Raw genomic sequence first — 17374 nt, 5'->3', positions numbered from 1 at the left:
TTAAAGGTACTTCTTATTCTTACTGTTCACCTTGAAAGCGCGTGTATTCTGCATTTCGGTGTTACCACCCTTCTGGAAGGTTTCCTTCAGGTGCTGAATCTGAGTAGATAAACTGTCCTTGTTACATATGTTACATATGTCTCCTGCATTACCCCTATTTGATTTTGTGTTTATAACCCTGTAGTCCGGAATATTTTACCCAAGAGGACGCCATCATCATTTAATCATACAGTAGAGCTGCATGCCCTCGGTAAAAATTATGGCTGTAGTTTCTCCTTGCTTTCAGCCGTTCGCAGTACCATAACAGCAAGGCCATTTTGGTTAGTGTTACAAGGCCAGATCAGTCAATCATTCAGACTGTTGCCCCTGCAACTACTGAAAAGGGTGCTGCCCCTCTTTAGGAACCACACGTTTGTCTGGCCTCTCAACAGATACCCCTCCGTTGTGGTTGCACCTACGGTACGGCCATCTGTATCGCTGAGGCACGCAAGCCTCCCCACCAACGGCAAGGTCCATGGTTCATGGGGGGGGGGAATTATCTAGTAATCATAATTTCCGTTAAATAGCTGACTACCCTCAAATTGCATCGCGTCCAATATTGTAACGTGGATCAGTTAGCTGCTCACTTACTCATGACAGCTTTCAAAGATAATGTTGCTCGCAAATGAAAACTTAATTTTGAAAGCCTGTTATCTTATGGAGAGTAGAACCCGTTAGAGTTTCCACTTTTATTAACTTACCTTACCGTAAACACAGTCATCATCAGATAATGTTCTTATCAAACTAATTATACAGAGATTTTATTGTCCAGTGGTCAAGGGCGTCGTTCAGAGCACAAGAGGACTTACATCCGCAGTGGCAACTCGCAGAAATTAATCTTATCAAATAACTGTGAACTGATACACTTGAGTCATCCAGACAACTGCTGAGGTGATTGGGTCAGTAACTGTCTGTTGTTGTATGATTATGTTGAGAACTTGCACACTAACCATCGCTATGCATTCACGTCGGTCAACAATCGCAGCCTTGCTGTTATTCACCTTTGCAACAATCGTCAAGGTAACGGCTTCTTCTCGCTCTTTTTTATGACAAGGAAGTATAGATTATAATCTGAAACAATTTCTGTCTTATTCATAATAAGAGCGCTCGTCTTTTCTTTTCTGCGTCCCACGTCAATGCATTATTAATTTAAATTTCTTTCCGCCTTGTAGTGTGAAGCACAATCGTCTCGGGAAGCTACCGATGCAGTTAATTTGTTAGTCACCGTTGGTAGGTGCTGTTAGAGAGAGGTGAATGTCAATAACTTTATTTAGGTAAATAAATAAAGAGGTGATACGTCACAATCTCTAAACCATTTAGTAAAATATCTTCCCTTTTCATTCATTGATTCTCAATATTCCTGAGGTCTGCTCACATAATTTGCAATGTGTTTTCTGTCATACTTGCTGAACAAAAATATTTTCTTCCCCTCATTACATTCACCATCCACAGTCGTTTCGAGGCAGATATTCTACTTATTGCAGACGGAGGACGTGCTGGTGACCGTGCAGCAGGGCACGCTGAGGGGGACCACGGCCACGAGCGCCTACCACACGTCCTACACGGCCTTCCTGGGCATCCCCTATGCTCAGCCTCCACTCGGGGAGCTGCGCTTCCAGGTGAGTAATCACTGTGTGGAAGTGAGACTGCCTTAGTAAGCATTCGAACAAATGTAGAACAGTCTGGGAGAATTTTGTCGTCCAGCGGCCTTGCCGCAGTGGTAACACCGGTTCACGTCTGAACACCGAAATTAAGTGCTGTCGGGCAGGGCTACCACTTGGATGGGCGAACTTCTGGTCTGCTGAGCTCTGTTGGCAAGCGGGGTGCACTCAGCCCTCGTGGCTACTGGATTGTGAAGTAGCGGCACCGGTCCCCTAAACTGACATACTGCCAGAAAAGCAGTGTGCAGACCACACGCCCCCTCGATATCCGCATCCAGTGGCGCCGGTCAGTACCGCTGGGCTTTCATGGCCTGTTCGGACGGAGTTTAGTTTAGTTTCACGAATTTTACGCTACTGGCCATTAAAATTGCTACACCACGAAGATGACGTGCTACAGACGCGAAATTTAATCGACAGGAAGAAGATGCTGTGATATGCAAATGATTAGCTTTTCAGAGCATTCACACAAGGTTGGCGCCGGTGGCGACACCTACAACGTACTGACATGAGGAAAGTTTCCAACCGATTTCTCATACACAATCAGCAGTTGACCGGCGTTGCCTGGTGAAACGTTGCTGTGATGCCTCGTGTAAGGAGGAGAAATGCATACCATCACAATTTCGACGTTTATCAACGTCGGATTGTAGCCTATCGCGAATGCTGTTTATCGTATCGCGACATTGCTGCTCGCGTTCGTCGAGATACAATTCTTGTTAGCAGAATATGGAATCGGTGGGTTCAGGAGGGTAATACGGAACGCCGTGCTCGATCCCAACTGCCACGTATCACCAGCAATCGAGATGACAGGCATCTTATCTGCATGGCTGTAACGGATCGTGCAGCCACGTCTCGATCCCTGAGTCAACAGATGGGGACGTATGCAAGACAAAAACCATCTGCACGAACAGTTCGACGACGTTTGCAGCAGCATGGACTATCAGCTCGGAGACCATAGCTGCGGTTACCTTTGACACTGCATCACAGACAGGAGCTCCTGCGATGGTGTACTCAACGACGAACCTGGGTGCACGAATGGCTAAACGTCATTTTTTCGGATTAATCCACGTTCTGTTCATAGCATTATGATGGTCGCATCCGTGTTTGGCAACATTGCGGTGAACTCACATTGGAAGAGTGTACTCGTCATCGCCATATTGGCGTATCACCAGGCGTGATGGTATGGGTTGCCATTGGTTATACGTCTCGGTCACCTCTTGTTCGCATTGACGGCACTTTGAACAGTGGGCGTTACATTTCAGATGTGTTGCGACCCGTGGCTCTACCCTTCATTCGATCCCTGCGATACCCTACATTTCAGCAGGATAATGCACGACCGCATGTTGCAGGTCCTGTACGGGCCTTTCTAGATACGGAAAATGTTCGACTGCTGCCCTGGCCAGCACATTCTCCAGACCTCTCGTCTGGTCAACGGTGGCCAAGCAACTGTCTCGTCACAATACTCCAGTCACTACTCTTGATGAATGTAGTATCGTGTTGAAGCTGCATGGGCAGCTGTACTTGTACACGACATCCGAGCTCTTTCTGACTCAATGCCCATGCGTATCAAGGCCGTTATTACGGCCAGAGTTGGTTGTTCTGGGTACTGATTCTCAGGATCTATGCACCCGAATTGCGTGAAAATGTAATTTCTTTAAAAATCCTATGGGACTTAACTGCTGAGGTCATCAGTCCCTAAGCTTACACACTGCTTAACCTAAATTATCCTAAGGACAAACACACACACCCATGCCCAAGGGAGGACTCGAACCTTCGCCGGGACCAGCCGCATAGTCCATGACTTCAGACGCTTTAAACCGCTCGGCTAATCCCGCGAGGCGAAAATGTAATCACATGTCAGTTCTAGTATAATATATTTGTTCAATGGATACCGGTTTAACATCTGCATTTCTTTTTGGTGTAGCAATTTTAATGACCAGCAGTGTATCATCCACGTCTCAGCCTTTGGCGAGTATCACCCTGTCATCTGTATCATCTAAACACGATGCAGTTTTCGGCTCACGCCTTCATCTATCCGAATGTTAAACAGCGAAGTAGAACATTTAGACGCCTGTCAAATTTTGGACCAGCACAAATATTAGTTTTACAAAATACTTACAACTGACTAGGCGGTGGCAACGGGGTATAATAAAAGACATTTTATTTAAAACTACTTCCCACTGTATCATAAACGCCATAGTATTTGCGAAACAAGCAGTACATCTAATATTACGATATTAAACTTCTTCGGGGAGATTGACTGATCGTATGTTTTTCGGCTTGCAGTTGATGACTGCATCAGAAACACAGTTTTTGGGGAACTTCTTCAGGTAGGCCTGCTGCTAGGTTTTGTTGTTGTTGCACCATGCTCGATTTACGACGCCTGCTGCTCATTTTGATTTGCCTGTTGTATGATTTGCAAATTGTGTGGTTTGCAGAGCATGTATGTAGATGTAGTTGGCGACGTAGGCAAAGAAAGGTTGAAGGATAATCAGAAACACACCTAATTGAAACTGCCAAGGCAATCAGCTGTGGCTCAGCACCGCCTTCACTCACGAAAAGAATGACCAGGATCATCGTGCAGGCTCCGGATACCTAGGAAAGAATGGGTAAGAATTGGATCGTAATAAAGACTGCAAAAATCTATATAATTATAGGCGGAGATTTTAATCCAAGCAGTGACTGATATTCGGCAAAGCTTATCAAGTTCTTCTGGTCATCTCACCTGTCGGAGCCAAACAATACTGAGATAAGGTTTCACGGAAAAACGACGAAGGCAGACAAAATACGAATGCGCTCTGAAGGACTTACCCGGCGACCACAGTTGAACTGTGCTATGAGTGTAGAAGTTACACAGACGATGTATCAGAAAAGTTTCTCCTACGTCCAAGCAATATATACATATAACATCAATATCGAAAGCATCAGAAGAAGCTGAGTAGTTAAGTAGTTAAATGCTGTAATCAAAATGGGATCATAAATTCTGTTAGCTTTCCGAAAACACGACGTTTCTATAATCAATGTTGCTCAAATGAGTGTACTATTTAGAAAATGAATCAGTTTCACTAGAAATATAACATATGCAATCACGTAGACTCACCTTTTGTGACGTTTTTGCGGTTTTATGAATATTTCATTCATAGGAAACTCTTTTCATACCCTTTAATAGCTCAACAACAGTGTGACAAAGGGTCTACGTTTCCATATAAATCTAATTGCTTCCACATGAATATCAACACAAGAGACTGCTAGATAGTTGCAGGATACATATCGGGTGATCAAAATGACAGTATGAATTTGAAAACTTAATAAACCACAGAGTAAAGTAGACAGAGAGGTAAAAATTGACACACATGCTTGGAATGACATGGTGTTTTATTAGAAACAAAACAAAAAGTGTTGCTAGACGCGTGAAAGATCTCCTGCGGGCGTCGTTTGGTGATGATCGTGAGTTCAGGCGACAGACATCTCTAGAGATGCTGAAAGACATCATCCGACGCCAATGCCTCACCATAACTCTGGACATGCTTTACAGTGCTGTTCACAGCATTATTCCTCGACTACAGCTATTGTTGAGGAATGATGGTGGACATATTGAGCATTTCCTGTAGATGACATCACCTTTGCTTTGTCTTACTTTGTTATGCTAATTATTGCTATTATGATCAGATGAAGCGCCATCTGTCGCGCATTTTTTGAACGTTTGTATGTTTTTGGTTCTAATAAAACCCCATATTATTCCAAGCATATGTGTCAATTTGTACTTCTCTATCTACATTATTCTGTGATTTATTGAGTTTTCAAATTTATACTGACTTTTTGATCACCCGGTATATAAACAAAACACATAAACATCAAAATGTAGCGTCGCTAGGCATTGAACTTTGTGTCAAAGCGAAAACCTTGTCTTTAATTTTCTGGATCGTGAAAGACTTTAGATTTGTTTCATATTGAAAACGCTGGTTCATGGCAACAGGCGCCGCAACCGGCTACCAGTTGGGAAGGAGTCCGTGAAGCCACAGAGTACGGCAGCGACTGCGTGCAGTCGGACGGCACCGGCTCGGAGGACTGCCTCTACCTGAACGTGTACGTGCCTGGCGTCCCAGAGGAGGGTGCCGGGCTGCCCGTCATGTTCTGGGTGCACGGCGGAGGGTTCGTCGTCGGCAGTGGCTCAGACGAGGAGCATGGTCCGGACTTTCTCATTTCCTATGGCGTCATACTGGTCACCATCAACTACCGCCTAGGGGCGATAGGTACGTTCATCTGTCCGTGTCCATAACGCTCTTCACCTCTCACATGGATTCTCAATGTCTTTTTTGCTTCCTTATACCTGTGTTTTTCAGTTTTAGTGTGCATTTCTTCTAGCTTTTTATCTCTAGTTTCCCACCTGGATGATATTTCCTACTTCACTTTTCATCTTTCTGACTAGTGCTTCATTTTTTATCTTCCATTAGGTATTATTTCCTCTAGACCCTGAAATTTTCTGTTTGGTAGTTTGCCGGCCGCGGTGGTCATGCGGTTCTAGGCGCTGCAGTCCGGAACCGCGGGACTGCTACGGTCGCCGGTTCGAATCCTGCCTCGGGCATGGATGTGTGTGATGTCCTTAGGTTAGTTAGGTTTAAGTAGTTCTACGTTCTACGGGACTGATGACCTAAATTGTTAAGTCCCATAGTGCCCAGAGCCATTTGAACCATCTTAGGTACTTTAGTTTTAGTTTCTTTGTAAATTCTACTAACTGATTTCCTCTTCTTCCAACTCATATTCCTCTTCGTCTCTCCACTATCATCATCATCATCATCATCACCACCATCAACATCTTCGCTCCACCAAACATTCTTCGCTATTCTCATTCATAAGGTTGACTGTGTAACTGCAGTGTTTCACAAATTCGTTCCATTTCGTCACATATATGATGTAACTTGTATTCCTAATTTCCCATTCACACGGAATATTCACTGTGTCCCAAAACGTGTGGAAGTGTTCGATAATTAATGATAATATCTAAAGAACGTTCTGAGAAAAATGGTAGGTAAGGCATTGCGTATTTTCATCCGCAACTATCACTCGAAACCATTTGCTTGCTGATATAACAGTGAAACTACTATTTCTTTTTGCGTGCTACAGTGAACATTTTTAACGACATAAGGCTGGTTAAACGACACGTATCATGAAGTACCACCTCTCAGTGGTAATGTGGTGAGTTTTCACAAATCATGATCCACTACGTGATCAAAAGTAAACGGACACCTGGCTGAAAATAACTTACAAGTTCGTGGCGTCCTCCTCAGGTAATGCTGGAATTCAGTATGGTGTTGGCCCAAACTTAGTCTTGATGACAGCTTCCACTCTTGCAGGCATACGTTCAGCCAGATGCTGGAAGGTATCTTGGGGAATGGTAGCCCATTCTTCAAGGAGTGCTGCACTAAGGAGAGGCATCATTGTCGGTCTGTGGTGCCTGGCGCGAAGTCGACGTTCCAAAATGTCCCAAAGGTGTTCTATAGAATTCAGGTGAGGACTCCGTGCAGGGCAGTCCATTACAGGGATGTTATTGTCGTGTAACCACTCCACCACAGCCCGTGCATTATGAACAGGGGCTCCATCGTGTTGGAATATGCAATCGCCATTCCCGAATTGCTCTATAACAGTGGGAAGAAGAAGGTGCTTAAGGCTCAGTGTAGGTCTGTGCTGTGATAGTGCCACGCAAAACAACAAGGGGTGCAAGCCGCTTGCATGAAAAACAAAACCACCATGAAAAACAAAACCACCCCATAACACCACTGCCTCCGAATTTTAATGTTGGCACTACACACGCTGGCAGATGACGTTCACCGGGCATTCACGATACCCACATCCCGCCATCGGATCTTCACATTGTGTGCCGTGATCCGTCACTCCAAGCAACGTTTTTCCACTGTTCGATCGTAGAATGTTTACGCTCCTTATGCCAAGCTAGGCGTCGTTTAGCATTTACCCGGGGTGATGTGTGGCTTATGAGCAGCCGCTTGACCATAAAATCCCAAATTTTTTCACCTCCCGCATTACTGTCATACTGCCTGCAGTGGATCCTGATGCAGTTTGGAATTCCTGTGTGATGGTCTGGATAAATGTGTGCCTATTACACATTACAACCCTCACCAACTGTCTACGGTCTCAGACAGTCAAGACATGAGGTCAGCCTGTACGCTTTCCACTTCCCTATCACATCAGAAACAGTGGACCCAGGTATGTTTAGGAGTGTGGAAATCTCGCGTACATATATCTGACACAAGTGACACCCAGCCATCTGTCCACGTTCGATGTCTGTTAGTTTCGCGGAGCGCCCCATTCTGCTCTCTCACGATTGCTGATGACCACTGAGGTCGCTGATATGGAGCACTTGGTAGTAGGTGGCAGTTCATTGAACCTATATGAAAAACGTATATTTTTGGGAGTGTCCGGATACTTTTGATCACATAGTGTATTTGTGTGGGGCTGAATTCTGCCTACACGCTGCTGAACCACCTCTGACTGAAAAATGTGTTTGTGAGAAACGACTCTAGGAATGCACATTATGGCACATATCATATGAAGCAATCAGTTAGACTGATTTTATAACAAGTTTTATTTTGAACTCTATCAAACCTTTCTGCAGTCTGTAGGAGCAAGCACATTGTTGTGTTCACATAAACCATCAGTTTATTTTTATTTTACACTAGATGAAAAACTTGCAAGGGATGACCATTCAGCAAAATTATCGCCCTTTACCACAGACTCCCGCTTCTTTCCTTATATTGAGCGTATCTAGGCTGTGAGAGGCTGCAGACAACGTAAGACAATTTTGTACTAAACACTGCGACAGTGTCAAACTACTTTCTTCCATGTAAGCTGTTGCCATATTTTGGTATTAAGTTCTTAACAACTGTTTCGTCTACTGATTACATCAGTTAACCAAACACGTCCTCGATAGTGCTTTGTCGATTTCAGTAATTTTATGTGCATTGAAGCTAGTAAATAGTACGTATTTTCACTGTCTACTTCAACACTGAAATATCTTCGCTGCTGCACTTTATTGCTTAAATACTTGTCTTCCTCACAAAGAGATTTCAGAGTATTACGTTAAATTAATTACTACAACAACTAGTACGAGGGTAATTCCAAAAGTAAGGTCTCCTATTTCTTTATAAGTACACAGACCTATTTATTTTCATACAATGGCTTACATCAGTTTACAGCTTGAACATTTATTTATTTTTCGACATAATCACCATTTCTGTCGATGGATTTTTGTAGACGCTGTGGCAGTTTTTGTATGCCCATGTCATACCCCTGAACATTTAGCTATTTTTCGACATACTATTTCTGTCGATGCATTTTTGTAGACGCTGTGGCAGTTTTCATAGCAACTCAACACCATGCTGTTCAGAAAGTTATGAACTTCTTTCACCTCGTCATCGGAACTGAATCGCTTTCCGGCCAAATGTTCCTTTAATATAGGGAACAGGTGATAGTTATTGGGCGCCAAGTCAGGACTAAAGGGTGGGTGGGGGATTATGCTCCACTGAAACTGTTGTAGGAGACCAACGGTTTGCTGAACGATGTGTGGGCGAACGTTGTCATGGAGAATGTGTACGCCCTTGCTCAACATTTCTCCGATTCTGAATTCCCGTTTGAGTCTCACAGTACCTGCCAGCCTTAATTGTGATCCCAGAGATTCAGCTCCGACAACGAGGTGAAAGAAGAGGTTCATAACATTCTGAACAGCATGGCGGCCAGCTGGTATGATGACATGGGCATACAAAAACTGCCACAGCGTCTATAAAAATGCATCAACAGAAATGGTGATTATGTTCAAGCTATAATCTGATGTAAACCATTGTATAAATAAACAGGTCTATGTACTTATAAAAAAATAGGCGACTTTACTTTTGGGATTACCCTCGTATTAGTTTATATTTTGCTGGCTGGAACCGGTTATGTAATTTCCCCATATAAAATGTCCCAGAAGCGTACTAAAATTTGTTCGTGTCCACCAGTAGCAAGCAGATTTTACGAGAGATTATCTTTGGTTGTAAGGCAAATATTGGATCTAACCATACCTCTAATTTATTCCCACATTTCCTCATTACCATTCTTCTCAGTGGTGCACAAGACCACACTACGAGTTTTGGACGACTTCTATTTTTCACTTTTGCAAAAAGGCTTCGAAGACGACCTTAGAAACGTAACATGTGTGGAGCACGATCTAACAGTAGGTACATAACCGTGCCGCAAACTACTGTCACGTCGCCAGGAGAAGAGATCCGACAAGGGATTTCCCTTCTGCACCTAATGTAAGCATACTTCGTCTGATAATTGCTGTGTCATACTGGTAAGAAGTGCTCAAAATCTGGACCTTGGGTTTTGGTACGTTGTGTGTAAATTCCATTATTACATACCGTAGCACTGAAGCTTTTCATACAGAATTTCATTTCTTCTGTCGCCTCGATACTTTTTTGATTATGTCTTGTTTAGGTTCTCCTGAAAGATAATACGAGGTAGGTCTGCTGAGTGTGCAGAGCACTTTTTTCCCGAACGATCGATCCAATGATCTCCAAATGCCGTGTTAAGAAGTCCTGAAATTACCTGTGCATAATGGGCTAGATATCGACGATGTTAGCTCCACATGGAATATGTTACATTTTGTGCCCGGCCCTCCAGTAAATTCGGTAGCATATTTTTATGGAAAAGTTGCTGTTTAGAATCTCATTAATAGAAAAAGGAACCTTGGAAAGTTCGCATCATATGTAGCCGAACCAACATCGTTGACTCCCCACATCTCTGAGTCAGCACGCATTTTCAAGTTACCAATTATGCGTATTACGAAGACTGATTCGGTATTGGTTTGTAAAACACATAATCCGAAAACAAGATATTTTATAAAAATGCCAGCTTATTTTTCAGTTTTCTTACACACCATTACAAGAATTTGGACCGGTTTTAATTTTGTCAGCTTATTTATTATACTGGTACATAAGTTCGTAGGATTTTTGTTTTGCATCTTGGGACTCAAGCTGGTATGGGTTTATTTATCGATTATCATTTTTATTTGTTGTTCACCGTTGCTCTTTGTCATATTGTCATTTTCTCATGTGGAAATAATAAGTCGTGGACGCTAGGAAATCAAGTACCAAGTGGAGAAATCGGAACCTTTCCGACGCATTCTTTTGCCTGAGTTCAATAGAAGGGTGACAGCAGCAGAGGCAGCCAGAAATATTTGCGCTGTGTTTGAGGACAACGTACTCGACATTGCACAGAAATAAAACGGTTTTCGCGTTTTAATTAGAACCGTTCTGACATTAGAGACTCCTCACGTTCAGGAAGACGTTAGGAGTTTGATGAAGACAGTTTAAACGCATTAATCCATGATGGTCCACGTCAGCGTTCTGGAGAACAGCTAAATCATCTCTGATCATTCCACCATCATGCGACATTTCTATGCAGTCTGGAAGGTTGAAAAATCGGATGCATGGGTACCTCATGCTCTAAGCCAAATTACAAAAATTAGAGAGGCTGCATGAGCATCTCTGCTTGCTAGTCGTCATATCTTCGTGAAAAACACCGACCATTCCTATCCATTTTGTTATTGGCGACTTGAAGTGGTGTGTTTATGCTAACGTAAACAAAAGAAAGGAATGGCTGAACCCAAAAAAGCAGCAACTCTCTGTACAAAAACTTGTGCACATCCACAAAAGACAAATTTACGCATCTGGTACAACAGCGACGGTGCGGTGTACTGCGAATTGGTTCCACGCGGTACAACCGCAATGTTTACATTTACTGCAGACGAAATCCAAGAACAACGAGCAGGAAAACTGTAGGAAGTGATGCTACTGTACGATAATGGTCGCCTACATTCTGATAGACTGACAAAACACATTATACAGGAGTTGGTTTGGAAAGTCATTCCACAGCTGCCTTATTCACCCGACCTTGTGCGCTCATTTTCACCTTTGCCGCTCTTTTTCGAACAACCGAGAAGGAAATTCCTTTTCGGATAAAAATGTGCTTCGAATTTGGCTCGACAAGTCCTTCGCCTCAAAACCACGTGATTTATACAATCACGAAATCGAAAAGTTACACCAACACTGGCTGACTGTTGTAAATAGTGAATGAGAGTGTATAATTGATAGCTTAAGTCTGTGTTATATGTATCTGTTTTATTTATTAAACTTATGGAAAAACGCTACGAACTTTTACACCAAGCCAATAATTCTTTACATTTCCAGTTTCTTGTACTTACTTTTATAATGTTCGCGAAGACAGGTCGTGGGGGCTTGACACGTTCAGAACAGTCGTTTGCTGCTCCATCTCTACTGTTACATGCATTGCGAAAGGATGAGTAGCTCACAACAGCAACAGCGGCAGACAGTTGACAAATGGGCTTCAAGTCGATTTGTTGACACAAGAAGCAAGCCTGAGTTACGTGCTTGCTTATGAGTGGTACACTAGTCTATAGACTTACTAAACTCGTCCCTTAACGTAAATACTGTGGTTAGCGACTGTGTTATCTAAATACTACTTGATCAAGTTCTACACGTGCTATGCCACTAAATCATCTTCGAAGACAATGCAGTGCAACAGAAAGTAATTTGTGGAGATGATGAATTGAATAAAAGTGTTTTATGTATTGACCATCAGCCTTAAGTAGTAAATAAGTAGCTGTGTTGTTAAATATCAGCACTGTTACACAGGTTTTCTGAGTACGGGCGATTCAGTGGCACCTGGAAACGCGGGTCTCAAGGACCAGCAGTTGGCGCTCTCCTGGGTGCAGAGAAACATCGCCAGCTTCGGCGGCGACCCTCAGCAAGTAACTCTTCAAGGGCAGAGTGCCGGTGGTTCTTCTGTCTCGCTTCACTTCGTGTCGCCAATGTCCTCAGGTCAGTATTTCCATCTCGTTAGTCGCTTATATTTTTTCTTCTATAGAACTCATTGTTTAAAAAATACCGTAAACAATCGTCTAACAGCGGGGATCAGATTTGAATGACTAACAAACGGGATTCTTACGAACTGTTTATGAAATGAGAAACATTGACATCTATTTGGATAATATAATCCAAATTTTTTTGTTTGAAGTTGAAAAGGGAGATCTCCGTTTATTATTGCACGACGATGAGGTCATTAACAACGAAATTTACGTAAAGGATGCGCACGGAGGTCGATCTAGTTCTTTAGAAACCACCATCTCAGTACTTGCCTAAAATTATTTGGGGAAGTCAAGTTTAAGGTCAGCCACTGATCTGTGCACCAATAGCTGGTGGTATCCATTTATCGTAAAAATTTTGTAACAGGCTGTCCTCCCTGTACATTAATTTTCCATCTCGAACTTATGTTCATGCCATCATGAAGTGAGAAATTTTTGTAGAAGCTGATTTTCTTAAATAACTCTTTAAATAACTGTTGCACATTACAGAGAAACTTCCGCATTTACTTGAACATATGTAGTATAGTGTTAGCGTCTTTTCCCAGTACTCCAAAAGTCCTTTGCCGCATGTTCGACTCCAGCCACTGCTTAAATTTTGAATAAAAATCAGCAATATCGGCCGAAGAAATAACCCTCGTTGCGCCAGTAGAGTTGTGAAAGATGGCAGTGGAGCAGACAGAGGGTCTGGGGTGGAGAGGCTCTTCCGTTGGAGTGGGATGCTGCACCTAAAAGGCGGAAAAGTCAACCATTATCAGGGCAAGAGGACGGAGAAGGCAATGGAAACTGCTGCATTAAAACACAAACAATATGTATCCACAGGTCACGTGACTTGTAACTGGAAAGTGTCAGGATGACATGGTAAAAGACTCCCGACTGGTCCCGTTGATCGGGTGGCCGTAGCGGGCACGGATGCCCATGAGAAAAAAATTAAAAGTATCAACTAAATTGTAACATTCTACGAGTCATCCCGTGGAATGTCATAAGAAGCTAGAAAATGCAAAAAGGGGAAGTTAAAGTCTCAGTCTAGTTTTAAGGGGTCAGTGAGTTGAAATGGAATGAACATGATTCCTGGTTAGACAAATATAGCGTAATATCACAAGTAAGATAGAATGTATCGAGAGTAGGGTTCTTTTATGCATAAGAAGATAGCACAGACAGTTGATAACTATTAAACGCTCAGTTATAGGGTAATCCCACACTCCGTGTCCAGCGACTATACTTCTTTCGACAGCATATGCTCCACAGACTTTGCACAAGCATTTGTGAATATTCCCCACAGTTTGTTTCTCTGCAGTGAGAAGTTCAATGAACGCACGTTGGTTGTAGCGTACAACACATACAGACGTCATTTTCAAACTGTCTTGTAGCTACACCAGCACACTTCAGATAATACATACGTAACGTTTCGCATTCGCAACATTGTTTTCGGATGAGAAAAAAACCAGTGCATTATTTTCTGTACAACCGTCGTACATTGGTGACCAGAGGATCATATGGAAAATGTGGAGAAGAACAAGGGAAAGGTTGACAGGATATGTTTTAAGACTTCAATGAACAGCTTCCGTGGTAGTTGGGGGAGCTGCAGTGCGTAAAAACCGTAGGGAAATGCACAGATTGGAGTATATCCAACAGAAAATGGACGTTGTGTGCTAATGTTACTATGAGATGAAGAGGTTCCAATGGTTCAAATGGCTCTGAGCACTATGGGACTTAACATCTGTGGTCATCAGTCCCCTAGAACGTAGAACTACTTAAACCTAACTAACCTACGGACATCAAACACATCCATGCCTGAGGCAGGATTCGAACCTTGCGACCGTAGCAGTCACGCGGTTCCGGACTGAGCGCCGTAAGGATGAAGAGGTAGGCACAGGAGATGAATTCGACGAATTCAAGGCAGGCCGCATCTACACGTTCAGAACACTGACGACACTTTGTAAGGCTCTACTGAGTGAATGGCTAAGAGTACTTCATTCCAGCATGATCAGTTTTCCGTCGGATTCTATTCGATTACCAATTCTAGTACTTATAGAGGGAAAAATAAAGTCCTAAATGTCACTATACGCTCACTAATCTCTGTCACCCTGTTCGTACACGAAGAGTACAATGGTGGCATCAACGTAGTTAGTTCCTCGATTACTAGTTCCTCAAATTTCCTCATCAGTGTTTCACGAAAACAGCGTCAATTTTCCATCTAATATCAACATATAAGTTCCCCAGACACCCGTACTTGGTACTTTCCGTACACGAAATGCAGCAATGAAATTGGAAAGAAGGAAATGGGGATTTCATGCTTAGTCAAGTAAAGTGGAATTTGAGGCGGAACGGAAAATTATGGAGGACGTGGATAAAATCGGCCATTTCATTTTGAGAGGAACATTCCCGCAAATTGCTTTCTAAGGTATAGGGAAATTACATAAATATAGATAGTTGGACGCGGATTCAAACTCCCCGTGACAGCAATAATTGGCTAGATGTTCAAGATATATAAACTGTAAAAATAAAGTTTTTGAAATGTTATTCGGGACAGAGGAAATAAAATTATTTGTGCTTCAATGTGATAAAATACGCGTATAGTTGTGTAACTGCGAAATGATGAGCGATTTCCTTGGATTGGAGTACACACAGTGAATTTCTTAGTACTGTGTAGTACTTTAGGAATAACGATAATGCCTTACAAGAACCACGCACAAATAACACCTACATATTTATGCCCATCAGTGTGTCGGTATTTTTCCGAAGTGCGAGATGAGGCAAAGAAAGAGTAATCGCCAAATGTCGTTAGGAGTTAGTGGCTTTTCCAAGGCGACCTGTATCAATAAAAAAATTGAAACGGTCGTGTCCTGAACACGGTACAATTTGTTTAAATGATACACAGCGTGAACCACGAGAAGGTACACACGCAGACAGACCAAATGGAAGTTGCATAGTTAGAGCTTACCACGTAACAAAACTGAAAAATCGGCAAGAGTTTGGTACGCATAATACAAGTAACGCGAGAGAGCACCAAATAACGCCTTTACTCAGTAGACTTCTCATAGTTGAATCCGGCCCGGCACATCGAAAGATAAAATATTTGTGTTACATGAGTGCATTGCGCTTTACATTTGGTGCGTTATCATCGGTTCTTGTGAGAAATCAGTGACTGGTTTGGTGTCTAAGAGTGTAGTATATTTTCTTCTGTTCCAATAAATATAAAAAAGGTATTTCAAAAGTAGATAGTGTCTGCATAGCGACATTTCAATGGCATCTACTCAAATCCTTACCTTTTTAACAACGCTTTTCTAGCTTAAGTAAACCTAGTGTACAAGTTATCTCTTTCTTCATTTTCACCTTTCCCAAGTTTGTATTGCATGAGTTCACAGGTTTGTTTTCGCGACTCATCATTGAGAGCGGCAACTTCATCGCCCGGCCTATACTGCAGGCGACAGCGGCACGGCAACGTGCATTCCGTCTGGGAGCCGCCCTCGGCTTTGAAACAGACGACTCTCAGCAGCTCATCTCCTTCCTCCGATCTGTGAACGCTACAGACCTACTAGTGGACAGTTCACTCATACTGACAGATGAGGTACGCGAGTCACAAGAATTTTATTTTTTAGTTTGTCATTTTCATTCTGTAGACGTTGATGATATCATAGGTCATTATCCTACACTGGCCTCTATAAATCCCTTCACAAGGCAGACCTCAAAGAAAGTACATTTCACTACCTGAGGCTTATAAAAGTGCAAGGGCAGAACAGTCACACAAAATCAGAATTCTTGTAGCATGCAGTAGCAATAATATCTGCCGCCTAAAATTGAAAACAGCAATTATGAGGTGCAAGGTGGTTTTGCTCATAACGGCAAGAACTCTTTGATGTCAACAATATTGCGCATTTTCCAACCCCGCCACATTACTGGGTACCGAAAGCTACAGTTTCAGTGTCTCATAGAGACATTCCCATGGTGAAATGTAGTGATGCGAACAAAATACGTGGTTTTAGTCAAAGTATTATAGGTGATTGTCAGTATCTAAAGATCTGGAGATCTGGATACCCATAACATGAGATCCCAAAAGAAAAACAGACTAACTGCAAACAGTTTATCGTCTAATGAGAACGAGCTCCACCATTCCAAAGGTACATAATCACGAAGTTACTCAAAGCGAGATCTGCGGTGCTGCTCGCAAAGTATACCTGTACACTATATCAGAAGTATTTCTGTATACTCATTGCATTATATTTAAGAGAGATACTGGAGAGCCTGTCACCACACTACATGCTGACAGACAAATGAAAAAGAAGCATTATATTTCATATCACCATATAAGCTAAGGATTTAGGACAACCACGCCGTTTACCACGTGATATTCTACCATACTAATTTGAAATTAACGCTGCAGTCTTATACTGAGATCATGAAGGAGATTGCACTTGCTGACTATAAGATGCATACCTTATTTTCTCAGGAGTGTCTGTTCATCCAACTATGATAAGCGTCGTAATTCGCCACAAATTATTTCCGGGACGCTACCAGCAAAATACTCCTGCACAGAATGCATGAAAGTAATAGTCTTAACGAATGTACTGGTGGGAATGACTGACACAGCAGACCCTTGCACTTTACTTGATAAATTAGGTCTATATATGAGTAGAAAAATAATGTTTTAGTCTATGGTAGCAATTTTTTAACGAAAAAAGTAAAAAATAGTTATTAAAGTGTATTGGCTCTGTTCCAACCGATACTATATCACGAATAT

The 17374-nt window shown here is 42.5% G+C and overlaps 1 protein-coding gene across 1 annotated transcript in view; it reads left to right on the top strand.

Moving 5' to 3' along the window:
• The first annotated feature begins 938 nt into the window (after positions 1–938).
• LOC126354559 (cholinesterase-like) overlaps positions 939–17374 on the top strand; it is a 59643-nt gene continuing 43207 nt past the window's right edge. The window contains exons 1-5 of the mRNA XM_050004302.1: positions 939–1059; positions 1524–1658; positions 5674–5950; positions 12407–12592; positions 16002–16204. Coding sequence (XP_049860259.1) covers positions 961–1059; positions 1524–1658; positions 5674–5950; positions 12407–12592; positions 16002–16204 — 900 coding nt within the window. The 5' untranslated portion in view covers positions 939–960. The remainder of the gene's footprint in view (positions 1060–1523; positions 1659–5673; positions 5951–12406; positions 12593–16001; positions 16205–17374) is intronic.

This window comes from Schistocerca gregaria, chromosome 3 (assembly GCF_023897955.1).
Source record: "Schistocerca gregaria isolate iqSchGreg1 chromosome 3, iqSchGreg1.2, whole genome shotgun sequence".
Taxonomy (NCBI): Eukaryota; Metazoa; Arthropoda; class Insecta; order Orthoptera; family Acrididae; genus Schistocerca; species Schistocerca gregaria.
The sequence above is the reverse complement of the archived record's forward strand: the minus strand, read 5'-3'. Positions and strand labels throughout refer to the sequence as shown.